This window comes from Barbatula barbatula, assembly GCF_947034865.1.
Source record: "Barbatula barbatula genome assembly, chromosome: 5".
NCBI classification, from domain to species: Eukaryota; Metazoa; Chordata; class Actinopteri; order Cypriniformes; family Nemacheilidae; genus Barbatula; species Barbatula barbatula.
Window position 1 is genome coordinate 2,545,068 of NC_136769.1, and position 19,922 is coordinate 2,564,989.

The 19,922-nt window shown below is 40.7% G+C and overlaps 3 protein-coding genes across 5 annotated transcripts; 2 read left to right on the forward strand and 1 right to left on the reverse strand.

Moving 5' to 3' along the window:
• LOC306894639 (sterile alpha motif domain-containing protein 9-like) lies at positions 1–6,721 on the forward strand. 3 transcript variants are annotated; one of them, XM_079457339.1, is made up of 3 exons: positions 1–259; positions 567–635; positions 1,546–6,721. In XM_079457339.1, exons 2-3 carry the CDS (start codon positions 618–620, stop codon positions 5,947–5,949), a joined length of 4,422 nt encoding a protein of 1,473 aa, XP_079313465.1. In that variant the 5' UTR covers positions 1–259; positions 567–617; the 3' UTR covers positions 5,950–6,721. The 3 variants fall into 3 exon arrangements, with proteins under 3 accessions (XP_079313465.1, XP_079313467.1, XP_079313466.1); XM_079457341.1 differs by having other exon boundaries at positions 253–429; XM_079457340.1 differs by lacking the exon at positions 1–259 and having other exon boundaries at positions 471–635.
• Positions 6,722–7,450: 729 nt separating this feature from the next.
• Positions 7,451–15,373, forward strand: gga3b (golgi associated, gamma adaptin ear containing, ARF binding protein 3b). Its single transcript, XM_079455504.1, has 17 exons — positions 7,451–7,745; positions 8,344–8,428; positions 8,493–8,568; positions 8,643–8,741; positions 8,841–8,964; positions 10,031–10,134; positions 10,270–10,350; positions 10,439–10,576; positions 11,346–11,427; positions 11,535–11,651; positions 11,736–11,981; positions 12,067–12,140; positions 12,227–12,342; positions 12,470–12,753; positions 12,823–12,992; positions 13,140–13,250; positions 13,595–15,373. The coding sequence occupies exons 1-17, from the start codon at positions 7,697–7,699 to the stop codon at positions 13,703–13,705; spliced, it is 2,067 nt and encodes a 688-aa protein (XP_079311630.1). The 5' UTR covers positions 7,451–7,696; the 3' UTR covers positions 13,706–15,373.
• A 108-nt stretch (positions 15,374–15,481) lies between these two features.
• nup85 (nucleoporin 85) lies at positions 15,482–19,793 on the reverse strand. The gene is made up of 19 exons (XM_079455505.1): positions 19,591–19,793; positions 19,363–19,456; positions 19,131–19,287; positions 18,985–19,055; positions 18,869–18,912; positions 18,718–18,787; positions 18,494–18,615; positions 18,277–18,411; positions 18,063–18,185; positions 17,858–17,989; positions 17,607–17,713; positions 17,441–17,524; positions 17,251–17,316; positions 17,021–17,172; positions 16,829–16,946; positions 16,657–16,757; positions 16,228–16,379; positions 15,930–16,019; positions 15,482–15,703 (listed from the first exon to the last, which is right to left on the reverse strand). Exons 1-19 carry the CDS (start codon positions 19,621–19,623, stop codon positions 15,605–15,607), a joined length of 1,950 nt encoding a protein of 649 aa, XP_079311631.1. The 5' UTR covers positions 19,624–19,793; the 3' UTR covers positions 15,482–15,604.
• Between the last annotated feature and the right edge of the window lie 129 nt (positions 19,794–19,922).

Genomic DNA, 19,922 nt, shown 5'->3' on the forward strand with positions numbered 1-19,922 from the left:
AGACAAATCTGAACTGAAAACAGATTCCACTTTTCAACTGTATAGCTTGAAAACATGACTTATGATTATCATAACTTCATCATACAACATTGCTGAAATTTGAATGTATGATTTTGACTAACAAATATCGTGCTATGGGTGTGACGTCGGACAACATTTGGCAACCAAACACTTTCCTTTTCGCATAGAAATGAAACGGGGCGTGTAAGTACTGAACTTTGAATAGTCTGAAGATTGTGCAGAATACCAGTCACAGAAGGTAAGACCAGTGATAATTCAGTATTCAGTAGATAACTATGTAAATTGATACTAAAGCCATTTAATTGTTTGTTGAAGGAATAGTTATATGGATTCTATTTTTAATCTTATTTTTTTATTTATAATTTGATCATCTAGCTATAAAAGAACAAGTTCTGTATTGCTGAATTTGTGAGCATAATTCATACCTTTTGCTACATACTTTCTGCATGCACATATGAACTATTTTAACTGTATATGTTAAGGGTATTTTAACAGTAAATCATTCTCTCTCGTTGTTTTGTTCATTCTTTTCTGAATCTACTCAGGCAGCTAGAGGAACGTGGTCTATTGGCAGAAAACTCACAAACATCACATGAATGATGTCGCTTGCAGCGGTAAGTGGAGCAGAGAGATGCATGATGTTACAAAAGTGTATAGATAAAAACTAGATGCCGCATTAGCATCTGTTTCTGTGGGCCGCTATACGTGGGCTGTCCACCATATTGGAACGTGCGAGCCGGTCCATTAACACACAAGCAAGCTGACAGTGTATGACTATGAAAACATATGTATTGTTGCGTAAACTCAAACATTATATCTGCTACACTAACACGTGACAACAAAGTTACGTGCCTGGAGAGCTTGAATGCGGCATCTAGTTGTCTATATCAATGCAACACACTGGGTTTCATTTGGTTTTTATTTGACCTTACTTTGATCTCACCGCGCCTGAAATTAATGGACTCCATGACATGGGATACTTCCGCATTCCATTCTTCCTACAGACGTCTATGGGAGTGTCACTCTGGTTCCAAACAGTCAGCCTGTTTGAATGGGTTTAAAAGGGACAGTAAATGGAAAGGATTGTGTTTGACATACATTTCAACATGTTTAATGCATTGATTACTATGTGTACATTTATAGTCATTTTGTTTAACGAGTGCAAAACACACCGAGTTCTTCTTTTCTTCTGTTCTTAGATGAACATTAGCAGCAGGTTTAAGAACGCGGCCCCTTTAAGAGCTGCGGCTAGAACTCTATGCCCTCATTTAACTTTGTATTTAACTCGTAGCAGTCTGTGCTCATGAAGGTACTCAACAAATGTTAGCTCTTAGCTTTTATGTTGAATGTTTTCAAATCAGTTTTTCAATAAAAAAAAATGTAAGACGTTTTGTGCATTTTAACCACACTCCAATAGACCCCGAGTCTAAGATAACACTTAAACCAACAAAAGACCAGATGAATTACATTATAAACATTATTTTCTTCTTTCTTGTCTATTTGTCTTTGTTTCCCGTCATTTAGAATAATGAAGATGAGCCGTCCGTTTCATTTGAACTTCCAGCAGACGTCAAGGACTGGAATAAAGACCATGTGAGAGAGTGGATGCTCCGGATAAAAGTGGACAAAGAAGATGCTGATATTTTATATAACGCAAAGATCAATGGAGCTGGTCTTCTCCTATTGGAGAAATCTGATCTCATAGAACTTGACCTTTCGTGGAATGCAAGAAAGCTGATTATTCCCAAAAGAGATGAATTGAAAGAAAACGTGTCGACTCTGTCTTGTAGTTTGAAGCCGTACCCCTTCAAAAGATTTACTGCTGCCCACAGATACCAGGAAAACAGCATTCTTGATGCAACTGAAACTGGCAGAAAAGACTGTATACAACCCTGCCATGAATTCAAAGCGTTCACCAACACATCAGAAGAGAATGAAATGACAAAATACACATATGAAGTCATTCGATTTGCAGCAGCTTGTATGAACAGCCGCACAAATGGCACCATTCATTTTGGAGTGGCGGATGATGGAAAAATTCTGGGTGTCAGTGTTCAGAAAAAAGATGGTTTTACTACAGAGCAGTCAAAAGCGATTGAGAAACATTTTCAGGAACAGTTTGTTGAGAGAGCAAAGAGGTGTATTATGCCTCCTCGTTTTGTTGAAGTTCTCAAAGCTGAAATGACATCCACCGGGAGATATGTCATCGAGGTGGACATAGAACCGTCCTTCATAGTGTGTGAAAATCGTCATTTTCACACAATTTACTTGGAAAAAAATATGAAAGAACCCAAAAATGCAGGAAAGAAAGATGACGACAAATCTTTTTTTATAAGAAAAGACAACAGCAGCAAAAATCTGCTTACACCTGATTCCATCAGGATATACAAAAAGTATATTGCTGACATGCCAGAGTTGTCCCAATTGAGGAAGGATGAAGAAGAAAAGCACCTCACTGAAGTCAAAAACAGCGTACAGGGATCAAAACTATGTGAGATGTTAACAGGAGGGACTCAATCTTTAGACAAGTCACACTTCACATGGTATGTTGTGGTAGCTAACAAATCCCATCATGATCAGCTCGAAAACCTGAAGTTCCTGACTTACATGGATCTGAAGGCTGTTCTAGATTTTGATCCCGAATCTGCCGAAAATGGATTGAGCAGGTTATTTGAAGACAGGAAAACAAACAGTCATTTGCCAGCTCAATATAAAATTACTCAAGCAGTCGAAGACATCATAGACAAGTTAAAGCTGAACAGAAACACAAGTTGGGTTTTCTGTAATGGTGGCATCAATGAAGAAGACCCATCAGATTCTCAGAAGTGGTTGACTGAGAAAGGATCTTCGGTGCGAGATGTTGTTTCTTTCCTGTGCCGAAGAGATGTCCTGCCAAACAAGAAATTTCTCATCGTGTTCTTGCTGTTAAATCAAGTGACTGATGGAAATGACCCTATGCTGGAGACCTTCAGTATGTTTTTACAAGAGCTAAAGGGAACAAATCAAATCTTATGTATCTGTGACAATGAAACAACATACTCCTACTGGAAGGATCTGATTATGGGCCGTTATGGAGTTGACATCTCTAAAAGATGCATTTCTGAGTTGAGTTTTACTGAAATAAATGGAACTGTGCTCAGTCTCTGGTCAGAGAATCGTAAGTCAGACCGGTTCCTGCCTGGTGTCGGTGGAAGTAAGGTTGTGCTATCAAAGAAAACTGAGGACACATTAGATCTGCTGCGTATTCTCTGTGTAAACCAATGTGATGGAGGAAATGAGGACAAACAACAACATGAAGAAAGGTTTTACAGAGGAGGGAAAGTGTCTTGGTGGAACTTCTACTTTTCCGAACAACCCGGATCAGTGCCATTCATCAAACGGGACAAGTTTGAGTACATTATTGATGCCGTCATTCCAAACCTGCTTAATATGCGGAGAGCTTGTGTGTTCTTCAACATCTTTCATCTTCCAGGGTGCGGTGGCACGACATTAGCCATGCATGTTCTCTGGACGCTCAAGAAAAAATATCGTTGTGCAGTGCTTCAGGACAGAACAGATGATTTCACCAATGTAGCCCAACAGGTAGTGGAGTTACTAACATATGAGGCAAAAGAACAGCCAAACCGATCCCCTGTTTTACTAATGATCGATGATTTTGAAGACATCTGCGATGTTAAAAAACTTCAGCTGCAAATTGAGGAGGAATGCATGAATCGAAACGTTTTTTCCAAGTCTCCACTGGTCATTCTTGTTAACTGCATGAGAGCTGAGTCCCGTGAACAGGCTGAAGAAAATGACCCCTCAGTTTTCGTTGAAAACAATTTATCTGAGAAGGAACAGGAACAGTTCAAGGAAAAACTGAAGGAGTTTAAGAAATCCAAAACAAACACGGACACATTTTATGGATTCATGATTCTAAAAACAAATTTTTCACTTGAGTACATTCGGGGTGTTGTGAAAAATACTCTGAAAGGCTTCAACTTTCAGCACAAACACGCGCAACTGTTTGCTGTTCTTGTCCTTCTGAATGTGTATAAGAATGCAGTGCTGTCAGTCAGTGCATGTGAAGAGTTCCTCCGTCTACAAACAACAGAAGAATGTCGATCCTGCAGGGTTGAAGACAAATTTGAGAAGTTTTCCACACTTTTGACCAGATGCACAGGGTATGCAGAGGGTATGATGGTGATTCATTCAAGTATAGCTCAACACTCTTTAAGCGAACTTACAGCTTCTCATGGAGTGACAAGGGCTGACATCACTAACATCCTCCTTACAACAGACTTCTTTCATTACTTGTTTCTGGGCAAACAAAAGTTAATGAATGATGTCCGCAGCATGCTGGTGAAGAGGCATCATTCAACCAAGGGCCTTTTTTCCCCTCTTATCCATGATATAATGAAGGAGACCCCAGGGATGGAGGAGACTATTTTGCTAAATGCTGCAAAGTTCTACAGAAAGGATGCAGTAATATTCCAGCTGTTGGCCAGGTACTATTACTTAAAAAATGACAAAGACTTCCAGATGGCTAACAGTTGGGCAAAGAAGGCAAAAGATCATTCAAAGGACAACTCATACATATGCGACACAGGGGCACAGGTACTAAAGGGTGAGCTGAAGTATCAATTTCACCAAGACAGAGATAATCCCATAAAGCCATGCAGTCTCGAGATATATCTCACAATGGCTGAGTCTGCAACGAAGGCCTGCAAGGAAACACAACAAATTGCACACAAAGAAGCCATGAATCGATTGCGTAGACCAAATGACCATAACACCTACAACACAGCTGGGTATCTCTGTGAACTTCAAGTTGCAGCTAAAGTCATTGAAATACTGCAAAGGACCCCCCTTAACTCAGACAATCAACTTCTTGGTCAAGTCCTGACAGGACAAATAACGATTGAGGATTCTACAAGTAAACAACCTAAACTAAAGGAATATTTTGATGTGTTACGGAAGCACTTGCGCTTTCTTCTTGACCTCAAAGGACAAATGAAGCAGCATTTTGATTTTCTTAACAAATATTTTGTCAATTTATCACCTTTTCTGGCCGAGAAAGACATGCAAAGGGCACTAATGCATGACAGGGTGAACGAGTGTTTTCAACAATATATCCGCCTTTTTGCTGAAATTAACTGGACAGTGATGATCAACGACAATCACTTAGATACCATGAAAAAAATTGAGAAGACGCGCCAATGCTTGGAAAGGAACAAGGCTGATTCGTATACAGGACTTCTCCAATGTTTGTACAAGGAAGGCTCTACATCAACTCTTGAAGAGATTATACAGCAGTATTATTTCCTTCTGCAGTCAGAAAAGGTGCGATTTGTTAAGGATGCTATCAACTTTATCTACGGCAATGTCATTCTTGCCAACATTCACCCTGAATCTAAATACATCACACCCTACGAGCACATTCACCAGTTACTCTGTACGGTAATTGAACAATGCACATCCTTAAGTGAGAGCCTGTCAACAAACTACATTGCACTTTCATTGTTATGGCAAGATCAGAGTCACCCTAAATTAACAAGTTTTGTGTCACAAATAAGGAATATGTACACAAATGAGTGGAAGTCTGTAGGTAGTGGAAGAAGGGCAGTCATCCATTTTTTCCTGGGGAAAGAGAAAGGTTACAAGGGCTTAATTTCTCAGAGGGATATTAACAGCTGGTTAAACCCAGGGCAGAACATCTCCACTGAGTGGGACAATGAGAAAACATGGAAGCAAGTGAGAGACCAGGGTAAACTTTACAGAGCTTCTGGGAAAATACGCAACCACTGTATTTTGCTTGAATATTCAAACATTGTGGTTTATCCAATGTTCCAAAGCCAGTTACCCAAAGAATTTGGCACCAGAGTGTCATTTTTTATTGGATTCTCCATGAAGGGACCAGTTGCACTGGACATTGACTTTGAGTCATAAGGTCCGATCCAAGGGTCTAACGGATATTACTGACGTGAATAAAATGCTTTATTCAACCATCCAAAGAACTGAAATTAGAGCTAATACACCACTGAGAAGTTCTGTTGTTGCACTTCATAATTGTATTGAACATTACTTGTGGCAAACCTTTATCATAAACAATGATCTGTTGTTAATTGTCGTGTTTTACATCCTTTTTAAGGTTCATTTTTGAGATTCATACAAGATAACTTTATTTTCATATTTAGCCTGTGCAATTACTGATATATTCATATATTCAAAACACACATTTATCACAAACTATTACAATTTATTTTTTATTAGTTAGTTAGGTCATGAATGCTGGTGTGGAGATACTGGTTAAGATATATTTCCTCATTTGTTTGATCTAATTGTTAATAACTTGATTGAATAATAAACTTTATCACTCAACATGATCTGTGTCAAACTTGCCCAAATTATGTCTCAAAAGTGTTGCATGTAAATATTTTGCTGTATGGTACAACTTTTCATAGGTTAATTTTCTGGATAATAGTTTTTTTAACATTTGTAGTAATTTGCACCATAATAGAAGAAGTGTTTGGTTTTCTTATGACTTATATCATCTGTATGCAATTACATTTGATCTTTTCTTACTGTGTTTACCAATATTTCTGGAAGGAATAGATTTTTTTACAGTTTTGTTCCTGCTATATACCCTAACGAATTGTTTTAAAGTGTTTTTCTTGGTCAAAAGATGAAACGCAGATTGTTCCATAAATAAATAACCTCCTATGTGATTAATCTCTAAACTCAATGATTACAACATATTCTTCTCAAAAATATTTCTGCATCTGCCTATTGGTCGGTTATTCTGGCAACAGAGTTGACTTGCTCAAGACATGTTTAAATCCACGTAAGCACAATATTCCCAAACTGACAGTAAAAAACATTAGCACTGAAAACCATTCAATAACACAACAGTATAACTGACCTTAAGCTAACAACAAATGTGTATATGATCAACTCCCTCGGTTAGGAAATAAGAGTTTAATAGACTAATAATTATTTCATAAAGAGACATTAAAATGTTGTTTGATACTCTTGGTCTTCAATTATTGGATGCAGTTTAGCAACACCAGCTCATCAACTTCACTGGTGTATACCAAATACATATAGACCTCAAAATAAAAGCCAAAATAACCTTAAAATATAATTGATCTTTCACTGAAAATAATTTGCTCTAGTTATTGAACGAGTTACTTCAAGTGCAAAATTACGATTTTTCTACTCAATTTAGATCGTAAACCGGTTGAGAAATGTAAAAGATGTTACCCATTTTGTCCAGAAATGTATGGAAGCGTTAATGGTAAGTTACGAAAAAACAAGCTCACCAACCAAACTATTCGGATACGGCATTGCGCATTTACATATATTTTAATTTTCTAATATGTTATAATTTAACGACGTTCTCGTGTTGCTCTAAATGATTAATATGTTGTAATGTTACAGAGTCCGCCTCGTACCGGCTCGTCGGCGACTTTTATTTTGTAACCATTTAGCCGTCTGAATCGAGGACCTCATTCCCCGTCCAGGCAGCTGATGATACTGCCAGCCGACTCTTGAATTAAAATAATAATAATTAGACAGGAGTTTCGCCACTCGCGGGCTCCGAGGATGTTTGTTTCGGTTACGACCAGTTCGGTTTGATGAATGTCTCTGTTATTATTTGTGAGAAATGCGGGGATTTACGGAGTCCGAGCTTTAAATGAAGATCATGGCGTTTCAGGAGGGAGAATCGCTCGAATCTTGGCTCAGTACGTAAAGTGTTATTATTATCATCTACATCGTAATCACGTTGTAAACAGTCATCATAATAGCAGTCGGTTGTGTGTAAAGATATCAGCCTGTCAGTCAGGCTTGTTTTGATTGTTCTGTAAAATTAAAAATGTTACTATGGCAAAGGGGCATCTCATTAATATTAATCATATTGGGGTGACGTCGCTGTTAAACTTCCTGTTGCGTCACGCACACCTTTACCATAGTAGGATTTGTTAACTCGCCAGCGCCCAACAATAAACGATAAAACCAATCGGACGTTTCGTAATGAACATTATTTTATTCATGTATATGATGTCATGAGTGTTGAAGTTATTTTTAACTTCTGTCATGACTGAGGAGTTCTTCAAATAACAAAAATGATTTGTAAAGGGTCAGACAATATATTACAGATGTAATGCAGTTGTTATTGCAAATGTAAAGAATGGTGACACTCAATGAGCATCATCATATGTCAAACACATATCATATAACACCTCGCAGTTGTATAATGTCTTTTTCTGCTTCTGTCTATTCTGTATATATAAGTTTATCACAGACACCAGTTCAACAGAAGCGATTGTTTCTCGTCCGCAGACAAAGCCACACACCCGACGAACCGTCAGGAGGACTGGGAATACATCATCGGCTTCTGTGACCAGATCAATAAAGAGTTAGAGGGGTAAATATAGCTACAGAAGACTTTTATTTGCTTTCTTTTGGTTTCTAACTGTATGCGTTTGCAGTCCTCAGATCGCCGTTCGGCTTCTCGTGCACAAGATTCATTCTCCGCAGGAATGGGAATCTCTTCAGGCTCTGACTGTGAGTCGAAGGTTTATTTTCTGTCATCATCGCAGTTTTGTCAGAGATGATGTGATGTTGATGTGTTTGTACAGGTACTGGAGGCTTGTATGAAGAACTGCGGGCAGAGATTTCACAACGAAATAGCCAAATATAGGTTTTTAAATGAATTGATCAAAGTGGTTTCACCCAAGGTTAGTATGTTTTCAGAGTATTTTGTGTTTTTTGAGGAGGGGCGTGTTGGATCTTTATTGGTAAATGACTAAACTTGGGTGTTTTTGTACGTGTTTCAGTACATGGGGGAAAGCTCTTCTGATAAGGTGAAGACTAAGATCATTGAGATGATTTACAGTTGGACGGTAGCGTTTCCCAATGAGGCCAAAATATCAGACGCTTACCAGACACTGAAGAGACAAGGTGAGAATTTACCCATCAGCCCCTGCATTCACTTGTTCATGAATCGTGTTGGATCTTATTTATGTCGGATCTGATGTTCATGTGGATTTATTCAGAGCTGATTAGTTTTGGATCTGATGTTCATGTCACATCTGGTGATCATATCGGATCTGATGTTCATGTGGATTCATGACGGATCTGATGTTCATGTGGATTCATGTTGGATCTGATGTTCATGTAGATTCATATCGGATCTGATGTTCATGTGGATTCATGTCGGATCTGATGTTCATGTCGAATCTGATGTTCATGTTGGATCTGATGTTCATGTGGATTCATGTTGGATCTGATGTTCCTGTCGGATCTGATGTTAATGTTGGATCTGATGTTCATGTCGAATCTGATGTTCATGTGGATTCATGACGGATCTGATGTTCATGTGGATTCATGTTGGATCTGTTGTTCCTGTCGGATCTGATGTTCATGTAGATTTATGTCTGATCTGATTCATGTCGAATCTGATGTTCATGTGGATTCATGACGGATCTGATGTTCCTGTCGGATCTGATGTTAATGTTGGATCTGATGTTCATGTCGAATCTGATGTTCATGTGGATTCATGACGGATCTGATGTTCATGTGGATTCATGTTGGATCTGTTGTTCCTGTCGGATCTGATGTTCATGTAGATTTATGTCTAACCTGATTCATGTTGGATCTGATGTTCATGTCACATCTGGTGTTTATATTGGATCTGATGTTCATGTGGATTCATGTTGGATCTGACGTTTATGTTGCATCTGGTGTTTATATTGGATCTGAGGTTCATGAGGATTCATATCAGATCAGATTCATGTTGGATCTTGAGTTAATGTCATATCTGGTGTTTATGTTGGATCTCTTTTTCATGTGGATTCAAATCAGATCTGATTCATGTTGCATCTGATGTTCATGTTGCATCTGATGTTTATGTCACATCTGGTGTTTATGTCACATCTGGTGTTTATGTTGGATCTGATGTTCACGTGGACTCATGATGGATCCGATGTTAATGATAACTGTGTTTTCTGATCTTTTCAATTCTCAGGACTTGTGATGTCAGACCCAGAACTGACTGCAGATAAAACTCTCATCCCCTCTCCTCCTGCACGGCCCAAGAACCCTGTGTTTGACAATGAGGATATGGGGAAGGTGATTACATAACTGTGTTCTTAGAATGACCAACCTAAATCTAAATACTTGCATCTAAAAAGATACAAATCAAATGAATAGAAGTGAATGATAATATTAAGACTTTATCAAATATTTTCTACATTTTGTGTGCAGTTGTTGGCAGAACTTCTGAGGAGCAAAAACCCAGAAGATCTTCAGGAGGCCAACAGGCTCATCAAAAACATGGTGAAAGAGGTGAATGAAGGACCCTGATCTGGCTGTCCAGTCACATAAACTGTGTTTGGTTCAGGTAAGTATGATGATATGTGTGTTGTGTGTGCAGGATGAAGTCAGGGTGCAGAAAATAAGCAAACGCATGAACACGCTGGAGGAGGTCGACAACAACGTGAAGCTCCTGGGGGAGATGTTGAGTCATTACGACAAAGAGCGCTCGACAGACGCCGACCGTGAACTTCTCAAGGTAAGATCGGACTCGACACACCTGACCGATGCTGGAAGAGACAGATAAACATGTGTCCGTGTGGAAGAATATGAGTCGTTTTAAGGAAAGGAAGGCTTGTCACTTATGTCCAGAGTTTTTTCCGTAGTTTCATTTTTGTTTCATTAATATAATGAATAAGATTTAAATTTTAGGTTAATATTAAGCAATTGTGTAATGGAATATTTCTCATGTTATTATTATTTTTATTTATAAATGAGTAATATTGGTATTTAGTGCTAATTTATTTGACATTTCAAGTTTTTCAAAAAATATTTGGGCCTTAAGTTTTTATAATATATTCAATTACATTTTATGTTTATATTTTATAATAATACATTTAGTTATTTACAAGGAGTTCATTTGCAATCATTTTTTATTATTATTTAATATTGCTATTTAGGTTAATATTGCTGTTACTTTATTTAATTATTTTGTTTTTATGTTTATTTCAAGTTATTTATTACTAATGAAGTAATTTTAGTGCTAAACTAATTTCAGTTTACTTTAAACACTTTGACTCGAGTCAAATAATAATTAGATTTCTTTTTTATTTGATTAAAATTAACACAAACGTTTTAATAGTTTTTGTTAATCCATAATAATCCTGTTCCTGTCACATATCTAAAAGCTATAAACAAATGTAAATTCACAGCTGCTCTTCTGTTGTTTCTATAAGCGCTTGTGTTGAAATGATGGTGTGGTTTATGATGAGCTGATGTAACCTCACGTGACCTGACGGTATTTTCAGGAGCTGTATGAGCGCTGTGATAAACTCAGACGTACAGCGTTTAAACTGGCCACTGAAGCTGAAGACAACGACTCCAGTTTAGGTAAAAGTGTCACAGAAACACAAATACACACACATTGTGTTCACTGTCGTGTTGAGACTTCCATTGTTTGTGAACACTGTGAAGAGTTGTGTGTTGTGTTTGTGCAGGTGATATTCTCAAGGCCAACGATGATTTGTCAAGAGTTATAAACTCTTATAAACACATTGTAGAAGGACAGCCGGCAGACAGTGAGAGTGAAGTGATCAGACCGGCTCTCAGTCAAGGTGACTCGCAGAATTCATTTCACTGTGTTTGTTTTTACCCAACAGAAAACTAAATATAAACATCAATCTGTCTGTGTTTCTCAGGATGTGAGACCACAGGCACACTTATCGATCTGGCGGGTCTGGATGAACCGTCCTCCTCCCTGACAGTTCCTCCTCCGCTTCCTCTGGTCTCCACCATCAATCCCATGACCTCCTCCATCCCCGTTCTGCCTCCTCCTCCTCGTCGATTGGCCGGAGGTCACGCCAGTCAAACCAGCAGCCCCAATCACAAACCTCTGGAGCAGCAAACCTCTCTCTCGCTGCTGGATGATGAGCTCTTATCTCTCGGTAATAAATGTGTGTTTTTATGATGCATGCACTTTTTTGAAAGTAGATATTCTTCACAAGCTCTGATCTCCTGTCATTTATTTAGGGCTGAATGACCCGCCCTCTGGGCCAAATAGACCAAAGTTGGATGACCTGGCGGGTCAGTGGACGTCCTTACAGGTGGGACAGAACTGTTGAGACTGAATGAAACAGGCTTGAGGTGAACTAACATAATCTAAATCATTATAATCTGTCTTCTCCTTCAGGCTCCTGAACCGAGTCTGGATCTGTTCGGAAGCATCTCAGCTCCGACCTCACACACACCTGCTGTCAGTCACGGCCTGCAAGATCTCTCCATGCTGGACTTTGGTGGAGGAAAGAGGTAAAGTTCAGCTCGTACCGGTGTTTTGCATGGCAGTTTTCTTCAATGTTTTGCATGAAAAACAGGGACGCCGACTGACATTCCAAACAATAGAAGGCATCATAAATGCTTTTGTGTGTCTCTTTAGCGTCTCCTCTCTGAGCGGCATCTCTGGTGGCAGCTTCGGTCTTTCCGGAGGTTTGATGGGTCCCTCGCCCGCTTCTCTTCCACCCATCAACCCGTTCGTGAACGCCGCGGTTCCAGGTTCCCCCGCCGTGGCTCGTGCTCAGGCAGCTCCGGGTGGCTCGGCTCCAGGCAGTCCGTTCTTCCACCCGTTCTCATCTACATCTCATTCCATACAGAGCAGCCCGGCGTGGACCTCAGAGCCCAGCCTGTCCAACCTTCACGTTCCCCTGGAGTCCATCAGACCCAGTGAGTAAATCACAGACTCAAAGTCAGGTTTAGCAGAATGTTGATCTGATGTGCGTCCGATCTCCTCAGGTAAAGTCTTACCCGTGACCATGTACGATAAAGACGGAGTTCGGATTCTGATGCACTTTGCCATGGATTGTCCGCCGGGTCGGCCGGATGTTCTGGTCACGGTGCTGTCGATGCTCAACACCGCGCCGTTATCAGTGCGCAACATCGTGATGCAGGCAGCCGTGCCAAAGGTACCTTGAACGCCGTGTGACATCACAGTACAACGAGCGATTTCATTCTCACGGTTCTGTGATGTCACACACGATCTGTTGAGTCCAGCACGCCTACCGTGTGCACTGTATTCATGTGACCTCTGACCTGTGCCGTGTGTGTTTCAGTCTATGCGGGTGAAGCTTCAGCCTCCATCAGGAGCAGAGATCGCGCCCTTTAACCCCATCCTGCCCCCCGCCTCCATCACTCAGATCATGCTGCTCGCAAATCCACTGAAGGTGAGAACATATACACACGCGTTTACATGTTTACCCCAAAATGAATACAAAAATAAATACTAATAAGCACACTTCTTTAAACCTAATGTCTGTGTTTATATCAGCTTTTATTAGATTATCATGGTCAGACATTCATGATATTATTGTGATATATTCGTATATTACACACATGCAGTTTTTTATTCTTTATATATTTGAATAAATGAATTTGTGTTCAAACAGTGAATGAAGCTGTCATTTTCTTTAACACTTACTTTCATTCATTTTGCAGACGCTTTTATTTTGTAATGACAGTGGTTTTACTCTAGTAACAGTAAGTGTGATGTTGGCCACATGTGTTTCAGGAGTGTGTGCGTGTGCGGTACAAGTTGACCTATCTGCTGGGAGAGCATAAGTACGCCGAGACAGGAGAACTGGATGATTTTCCTCCGGCGGATCGATGGGGTTCCCTGTAGGACATTCATTCTCAAGTATTTCCGTTCATCTGCCCTGTTATTTATTTCTGAATCATCAGTGTTATACTGTAACATGTGAATTCAATGCTTTACAATTTTCACGACAATTCAAGCGAAGCGTAACAGAGTAATTGAAAGTCTTGGTGTGAATCAGAGAGATGGAGGTTTTCTCTGATGCTAAACAAACATGTCAAAGCGTTTGCTCAACTTCATAGAAAATGTAACTGATTATTTAACATTCAGGTCGGCCTCCTGATATTGATGGTTTTCTGTATGTTAAGTTTCACGCTGTTTTATGGTTCTTTTAAAAAGGGACGTCAGTCAGTAACTGGTGTTTCGGTGAAAGCTGTAGCGGACACTGATGGTGTCACATGATCACACCACTGGATTTAAATGCTCTTTTCTTTTCTGGATTTTAAGTTTTCTTGGTTTTATTTTGGATTGTTTGTTTTAAGATGTTTAACCCTCCTGAGTTTGAACATTGAATGCTTTTACAGAAGTGCTGTGGGTTCACACACACATACAGTCGATAGTAGCACAATGATACAGTTTACTTTGTTTTTCTGCTTTTATTTATTGCTGTTAGATGAAGATCTTGAGGTTGTATGTGTTTGATAGTGAATGATTGTAGCATATTTACTTTTTTAAGAGATGTCATATTTCATGCCAAAATCAATCATTTTATTTACATACTGTTATTTTACAAGTGCTGCAGAAATCTGGTGAAATGTCACTTTAAAACCCTTACCAAACCAGTTTTATTTCTGCTTCAACCTTTAGATTTTCCATGAAATATGACACGGAGCGGGAATGTTGAAGTTATTTCTTAAATTCTCAGCTTTAACCAGAACTTGTTAGTTTATCGGACTGGATGTTTGTTCTTATTGGTTATATAAGCGTCGTTGGAAAGCCTTCTCATGATTTGATATTAAAATAGATTTGAAAGATTCACAAAGACAAAGAGGTTTTTCTTTAAAACCACATTAGATTTAAAGAAACGGTTCATCCAAAAATGTCATCATTTATTAACCCTAATGTGCATGACTCTCTTCGGCAGAACACAAAAGAAGATATTTTGAAGAATGTTAACAAACAACATTGAACTTCCATTGTAGGAACGCAAAACCACCGAGACATTTCTCAAAATATCTTCTTTTGTGTTCTGAATAAGAAAGAAAGTTATACAGGTTTGACATGACGTGAGAAACAATGACGGGATTTTTTACGATGAACTTTCCCTTTAAGAGGATTAAAGAAAATTGTATAAAGTTAAAGCTCACGGTAGTAAAGATGCAGCGGTGATCAGTTTACCTCTCATCCATTTGATATATTTTACCATCAAAACATCAACAGCTGCTACTGTTCTCAGATGATCCAACTGCAGCAAAACATTTTGACGATTGATGATCTATAAACATACAGTTGATCTGTAACCTATAAACGTTTACATTACAAGCCTCAAATATGATTTTCATGATATCAAGCTGCTGCTGAAATGCTGACGTGTCGCTCATGGCAGTAGTTGTCTCTTGACTCTGAATGGTGAACTACTGTGGAGTGCAGATGTGTGTGTGTGTGTTGTATGTACTGTATAAGTAATGTAAGTCACCTCTGTACAGGATAAACCTGATGTTGCTGCATGCAGAATAAAACATTGAAGCAGATGTGAGTTTGTTTTCCGCCACCGTTGTTAATGTAAACTGCCTTTGTTATGATTGGATCCGGCTGTGTTCAACCATACAAAAAGTTGAAATAAAAGACAGCTGAGTAAGAAAATCATGTGAAATGATGTATTTTGCAAAGGTTTATAGAAAAAAAGGCATGACATGTTTATCCAAATAATCTGAGGTATGTACAGTACACAGACAGCTGGAGGTTTGGATCTGATGATGCATGGTTTTATGTTTCTATCGTTCCTTCCTTGACGATGGCCATGGCCAGATTACGGGCCAAAGCGAGTCGCAACAGCTCCATCTTCGTGAACTCGATATCTTCCTCCTTAAAGAAAAAGATAAACACTGATTTACAACCAGACCAAAAAAATAGCTCGGCATACAATACGCATCACAATTTTTGGATCGCTTTAAATAACAGATTATTTCCAAAACATTCAAACAGAGAACATTGAAGTTTAAATTGATCCTGAATGCAAATTAATAAAAAAATGTAATGTCCGTCGCTGAAAATACAACTTAATTTTGTTTAAGACTGTAAGTGTTGGTACCTGTGCCGTTTCTTTTGAGTTGTTGGTTCTGGGTGTCAGTTCTTCTAGACAGGACATGAGCTCATACGTCTGATCCACAGAAAAGATCACCTAGAAATGCCAACACAACATTCTCTGTTTGAAGATCAAGTGACAACACAGAAGAGATGAGAACGCTGCGGTCTGCTGAGGGTTGACTGATCAACGCATCTAACATCTCTTTAACACACAAACAGATCTTATCTCGTCTTGCAGTCACTTTGAACTGAAGCATCGGCTGAACGGACGTGATGTTGAATTCGGGAGGCGTGTGCCATACCTCGGTCTGCTCCAGCAGGGGCAGGGCGTCTGTCAGCAGGGTCATCCACAGACTGCGAGGGGCAATCTTTGCCGTCATGAGGGACAGCAGGAGTTTGGCGGCCTGTGAGAAACGATTCTCTCCATAAAGCCTGTGGAACTCTCTGTATTTCCCTACCGACACACAAACAGTCACGCTATTAAAAACAGAAGAAAAACTTTGTTCTCAGGTAATGTGAGACTGCATTTGAAAATCATTTCACTATATCTGTGACATTTATTGGTAAAACAAGATTGTAGGGGGCGGGACCTAATCGTCTGGAATTAATTGTACGGTGGAAAGTGGGCGTCAGGTCAGAATACGAGTTTGAAATGGATTGTGGGCGATTTACACTTCTGAAGAATCAACAGGGATTCACTGCACTGCTCTCAAAGCAGATCACGCTCATACCTAAAAACGTCAGTCTGTCACTGAGCAGCATAGCGGGGCCGAGATTATCCAGCAAATCCAGATCTGTGAAAAAGCCTTTATTCCTGTAATCCTGAAGAAACCTGAGAAACACAAACACACAAGTGAGAAACACGAGAGCGATGTGATGACGTATTGAATATGTGATGACGACCTCTCAGAGATGAGTGTAGCGAACGCTGCGTCTTTGGCTCGGATGCTCCAGGACAGAGCTGATCCCAGTCTGTTATTCCTCAGAGATCTTTTGGCCATTATCTTACAGATACTGCGAACTGAGACACAAACACACACAGTGAGGATTTCCCTTTACTTTCAGCATGAGTGTGTGTGTGTGTGATCAGCTCACCCTGTTCACTCATCTGTCTGTCCTCGCAGATCCGCAGGACTTTGAGAGCTTTGCGTTCGGTGTCCAGTGGAATCCTCTCGATCTGTAACTCCAGATACACTCGACCCAGCTCAGGACAGTGATCGAAATAATCCACCGCCAGCTGCCACAGACTAACACACAGCCTCATCACACAGAGATCCTGATTCCACATCCTGTTCAGCTTTCAACGTGATGACGGTTCGACTCACCTGTGGTGTGTGAAGAGACCCGAGGCGTATTCCAGAACCAGAAACTCACGCAGGTTAGACCCAAAACTACAAACACAGTTAATACTTACTCACTCATCCAACAGCTTTAAGGTGCAACAGTGAAGCAAACAAGAATGTAAATAAACATAAAAAGCATTAAGGCTGATGGTGTGATGTGTGAGATACGCACTGCAGGTTGTGTGACTGCAGGAGTTTGCAGTGATCCAACAGATCCGTCAGATGAGCCACAAACCACCAGTTATTGAGAGTGAAACTGAGGAAACATCAACATCTGGGTTAACATCTGCACACTCTTCTAATGTGTGTGTGTGTGTGTGTGTGTGTGTGTTCAGCACCTGCAGTCTTTGATGACCTGATGCAGGTCAAACTCAAACGCTGACAGCAGTATGATGTCTAGAGGTTCCGGAGAAGCCCGCGCGCCCACGAACATGTTCATGCTGGACTGAAACACAAACACAATTGTGCAGCTCAATGTACAAGACTCGTACATGATTTTCTCATTTAGAACGAGTAATATAATCACGTTTGAGGCATTATTAAAGTCATCCTTCTGACAGCTTCATTCGTGCTGTGTGTGTGTGTTTACCTGGGCGTAATAGTGCAGGTCGGGCGGTTTGATCGTCGGGTGACAGAAGAGCAGTCGGCTCACCAGGAAGTGATACCACGTGCTCAACAACTCTCTGTGTTCCAGCAGAGCGTCTTCATCGCCAACCAGAATCTGAGAGACACGTCACAGTGATCACAGTGTCTGTAGGGTCGCACGGGAGGTCAGCGGAGGTCAGGACTCTTACCTTGCAGATGGCCTCCAGGTGACGGTTGCTAGCAAACGTGTTGTCCTGGAGAGAGCGGTCACATTCTTCGTGCCAGTTTCTCCATTTGACGTCAAACTCCGTCAGCGTCTGAGTGCCTGCGAGCTGCACACAAACACAAAAGTGAACTTGAGTGCTGCCGATGTCACACGAAGCCATTAAATGATCAATCTCACAAAATACATGCTGCACGTACATTGAATATGGGCATGCTTTGTAACAGAGTGTCCATGCGCTTGAACACAGAGCTGCTGTCTGCCCGTAGAGACGCCTGTTTCGACAGGACCTGCCGGGCTTCGTCCATACGACCCTGCAGAACCAAACCAATCACCTGCACACAGACAGAGAGAGGGTCAACGAGGACACATGTGGTCGGCGACGTACGGATGTTCTGGAGGTCACAGGCTTCATACCACATCCCAGTAGGAGCGATGTTGAGTAGGGCTGTCACTCTGTAACACCTCTCTCGCTCTCGTATCCACATCAGATTTGTGCAGACGCACCCAGTCCAGCAGGTGGAGCAGCAGAGCGCCGGCTACATGACAACAGAAAAAGTCAGACAGGTTCTGGCCAAAGGTTTAACTCGGATCACGAAACAAAACTACGGAGAGACAAACAAGCGGTTTGTGATCTTCACCTGGAGCAGCATCGATGAAAAGAACCTCACACAGGTTCCAGATGAGCTCAATGGCCAAGAGAATAGAGACCTGGAGAGAACACTGCGTTAAACTTCCCGTCTTTCATGAAAAATGATTATTATTGTTAGTCGTGTCGTTCAGGGGACAGACCTGATCTCCATACTGTGATGCTAGAGATCTGTCTCGAGTTGAAACTGGAAAAAGAAAGAGAGAAATGTAATGACAGATGTAAGCGAGATCAATCACATCCTCTCGCGGTGTCTCACCGGCGCCTTGCTGTAGTTCCTCCATACAGGCTCTGATCACAGATCTGTAGTTCTTACTGATGCTCACAAACCTACAGAAAACACACAAACAGATCAATCATTCGCATGATGCCGTGGGGTCAGACGTGCTTGTGTGGTTCTCTCACTGGGGTTTCTTGTTTTTGCTGGGCACGTCCTCTTTGATCTTCTGCAGCCCTACAAAGATGTGATGGGACTCGTTGAAGAGTTTGCGCAGGATGGGAGAACACATGTCTTCGTCCTTCCTCACGACGTGCACGTATGGAGAGCCTGCAGACCGCGACACTGAAAAGAAACACGTGCCGTTGAACAAAAGACGAACAGAGGAGACGATCTGGGCAATGATGGAGGTGTTTATACCTTGTGGCTGGCAGTTCGTCTCGTAGACTAACATATCTCCGGGACCCCATTCAAATCCGAGGTGCTTCTGGTTAAAGCCAGCTCCGGGAATGAGCTGCAGAGGTCAGAGGTGAGAGGAACCATGAATGCAAGTTTTCTGTCACGCGCACCATTGAGTTTGATATGTTAGTTATGATGGACGCGAGCGGTGACAGAATGTCCCGCGGTCCGGGTTAAATCTGCACTTACGGTCGGGTTGGGCTCCGCGTCGACCTCTTCCATCACACACCGATATGAAATCCTCCTGAGGACGAGTGTAAATACAACTGTGTGTATTGATCTATGCTGTCAACACAGCGCGCGCGCATACATCCAGCGCCACTGACAGAAGGACCCGCGCTGCCTGAGAGACGGTACGACCCGTCAAGCGCCTGAACACAAATGCGCCGTACGCTTTCTTTTCCGAAACGTAAATGAAACTATACTTTGAAATAATGATTCGGCATTAAACTGAGTTGTTTTTACGCTTTTAATATTTGTATTATTATTATCAGAAATAACTAACTGCATTAACTAATCTA

Coding starts and splice junctions, on each gene's coding strand:
- nup85 (XM_079455505.1), bottom strand. CDS start 19,623: ATGGAAGAGGTCGACGCGGAGCCCAACCCGACC. Junction 19,288..19,362: donor GACGAACTGCCAGCCACAAG/GTATAAACACCT, acceptor GTTTCTTTTCAG/TGTCGCGGTCTGCAGGCTCT. Junction 17,714..17,857: donor ACCTGCACTATTACGCCCAG/GTAAACACACAC, acceptor TTTGTGTTTCAG/TCCAGCATGAACATGTTCGT.
- gga3b (XM_079455504.1), top strand. CDS start 7,697: ATGAAGATCATGGCGTTTCAGGAGGGAGAATCGCTCGAATCTTGGCTC. Junction 7,746..8,343: donor ATCGCTCGAATCTTGGCTCA/GTACGTAAAGTG, acceptor TCTCGTCCGCAG/ACAAAGCCACACACCCGACG. Junction 12,993..13,139: donor TGCAGGCAGCCGTGCCAAAG/GTACCTTGAACG, acceptor TGTGTGTTTCAG/TCTATGCGGGTGAAGCTTCA.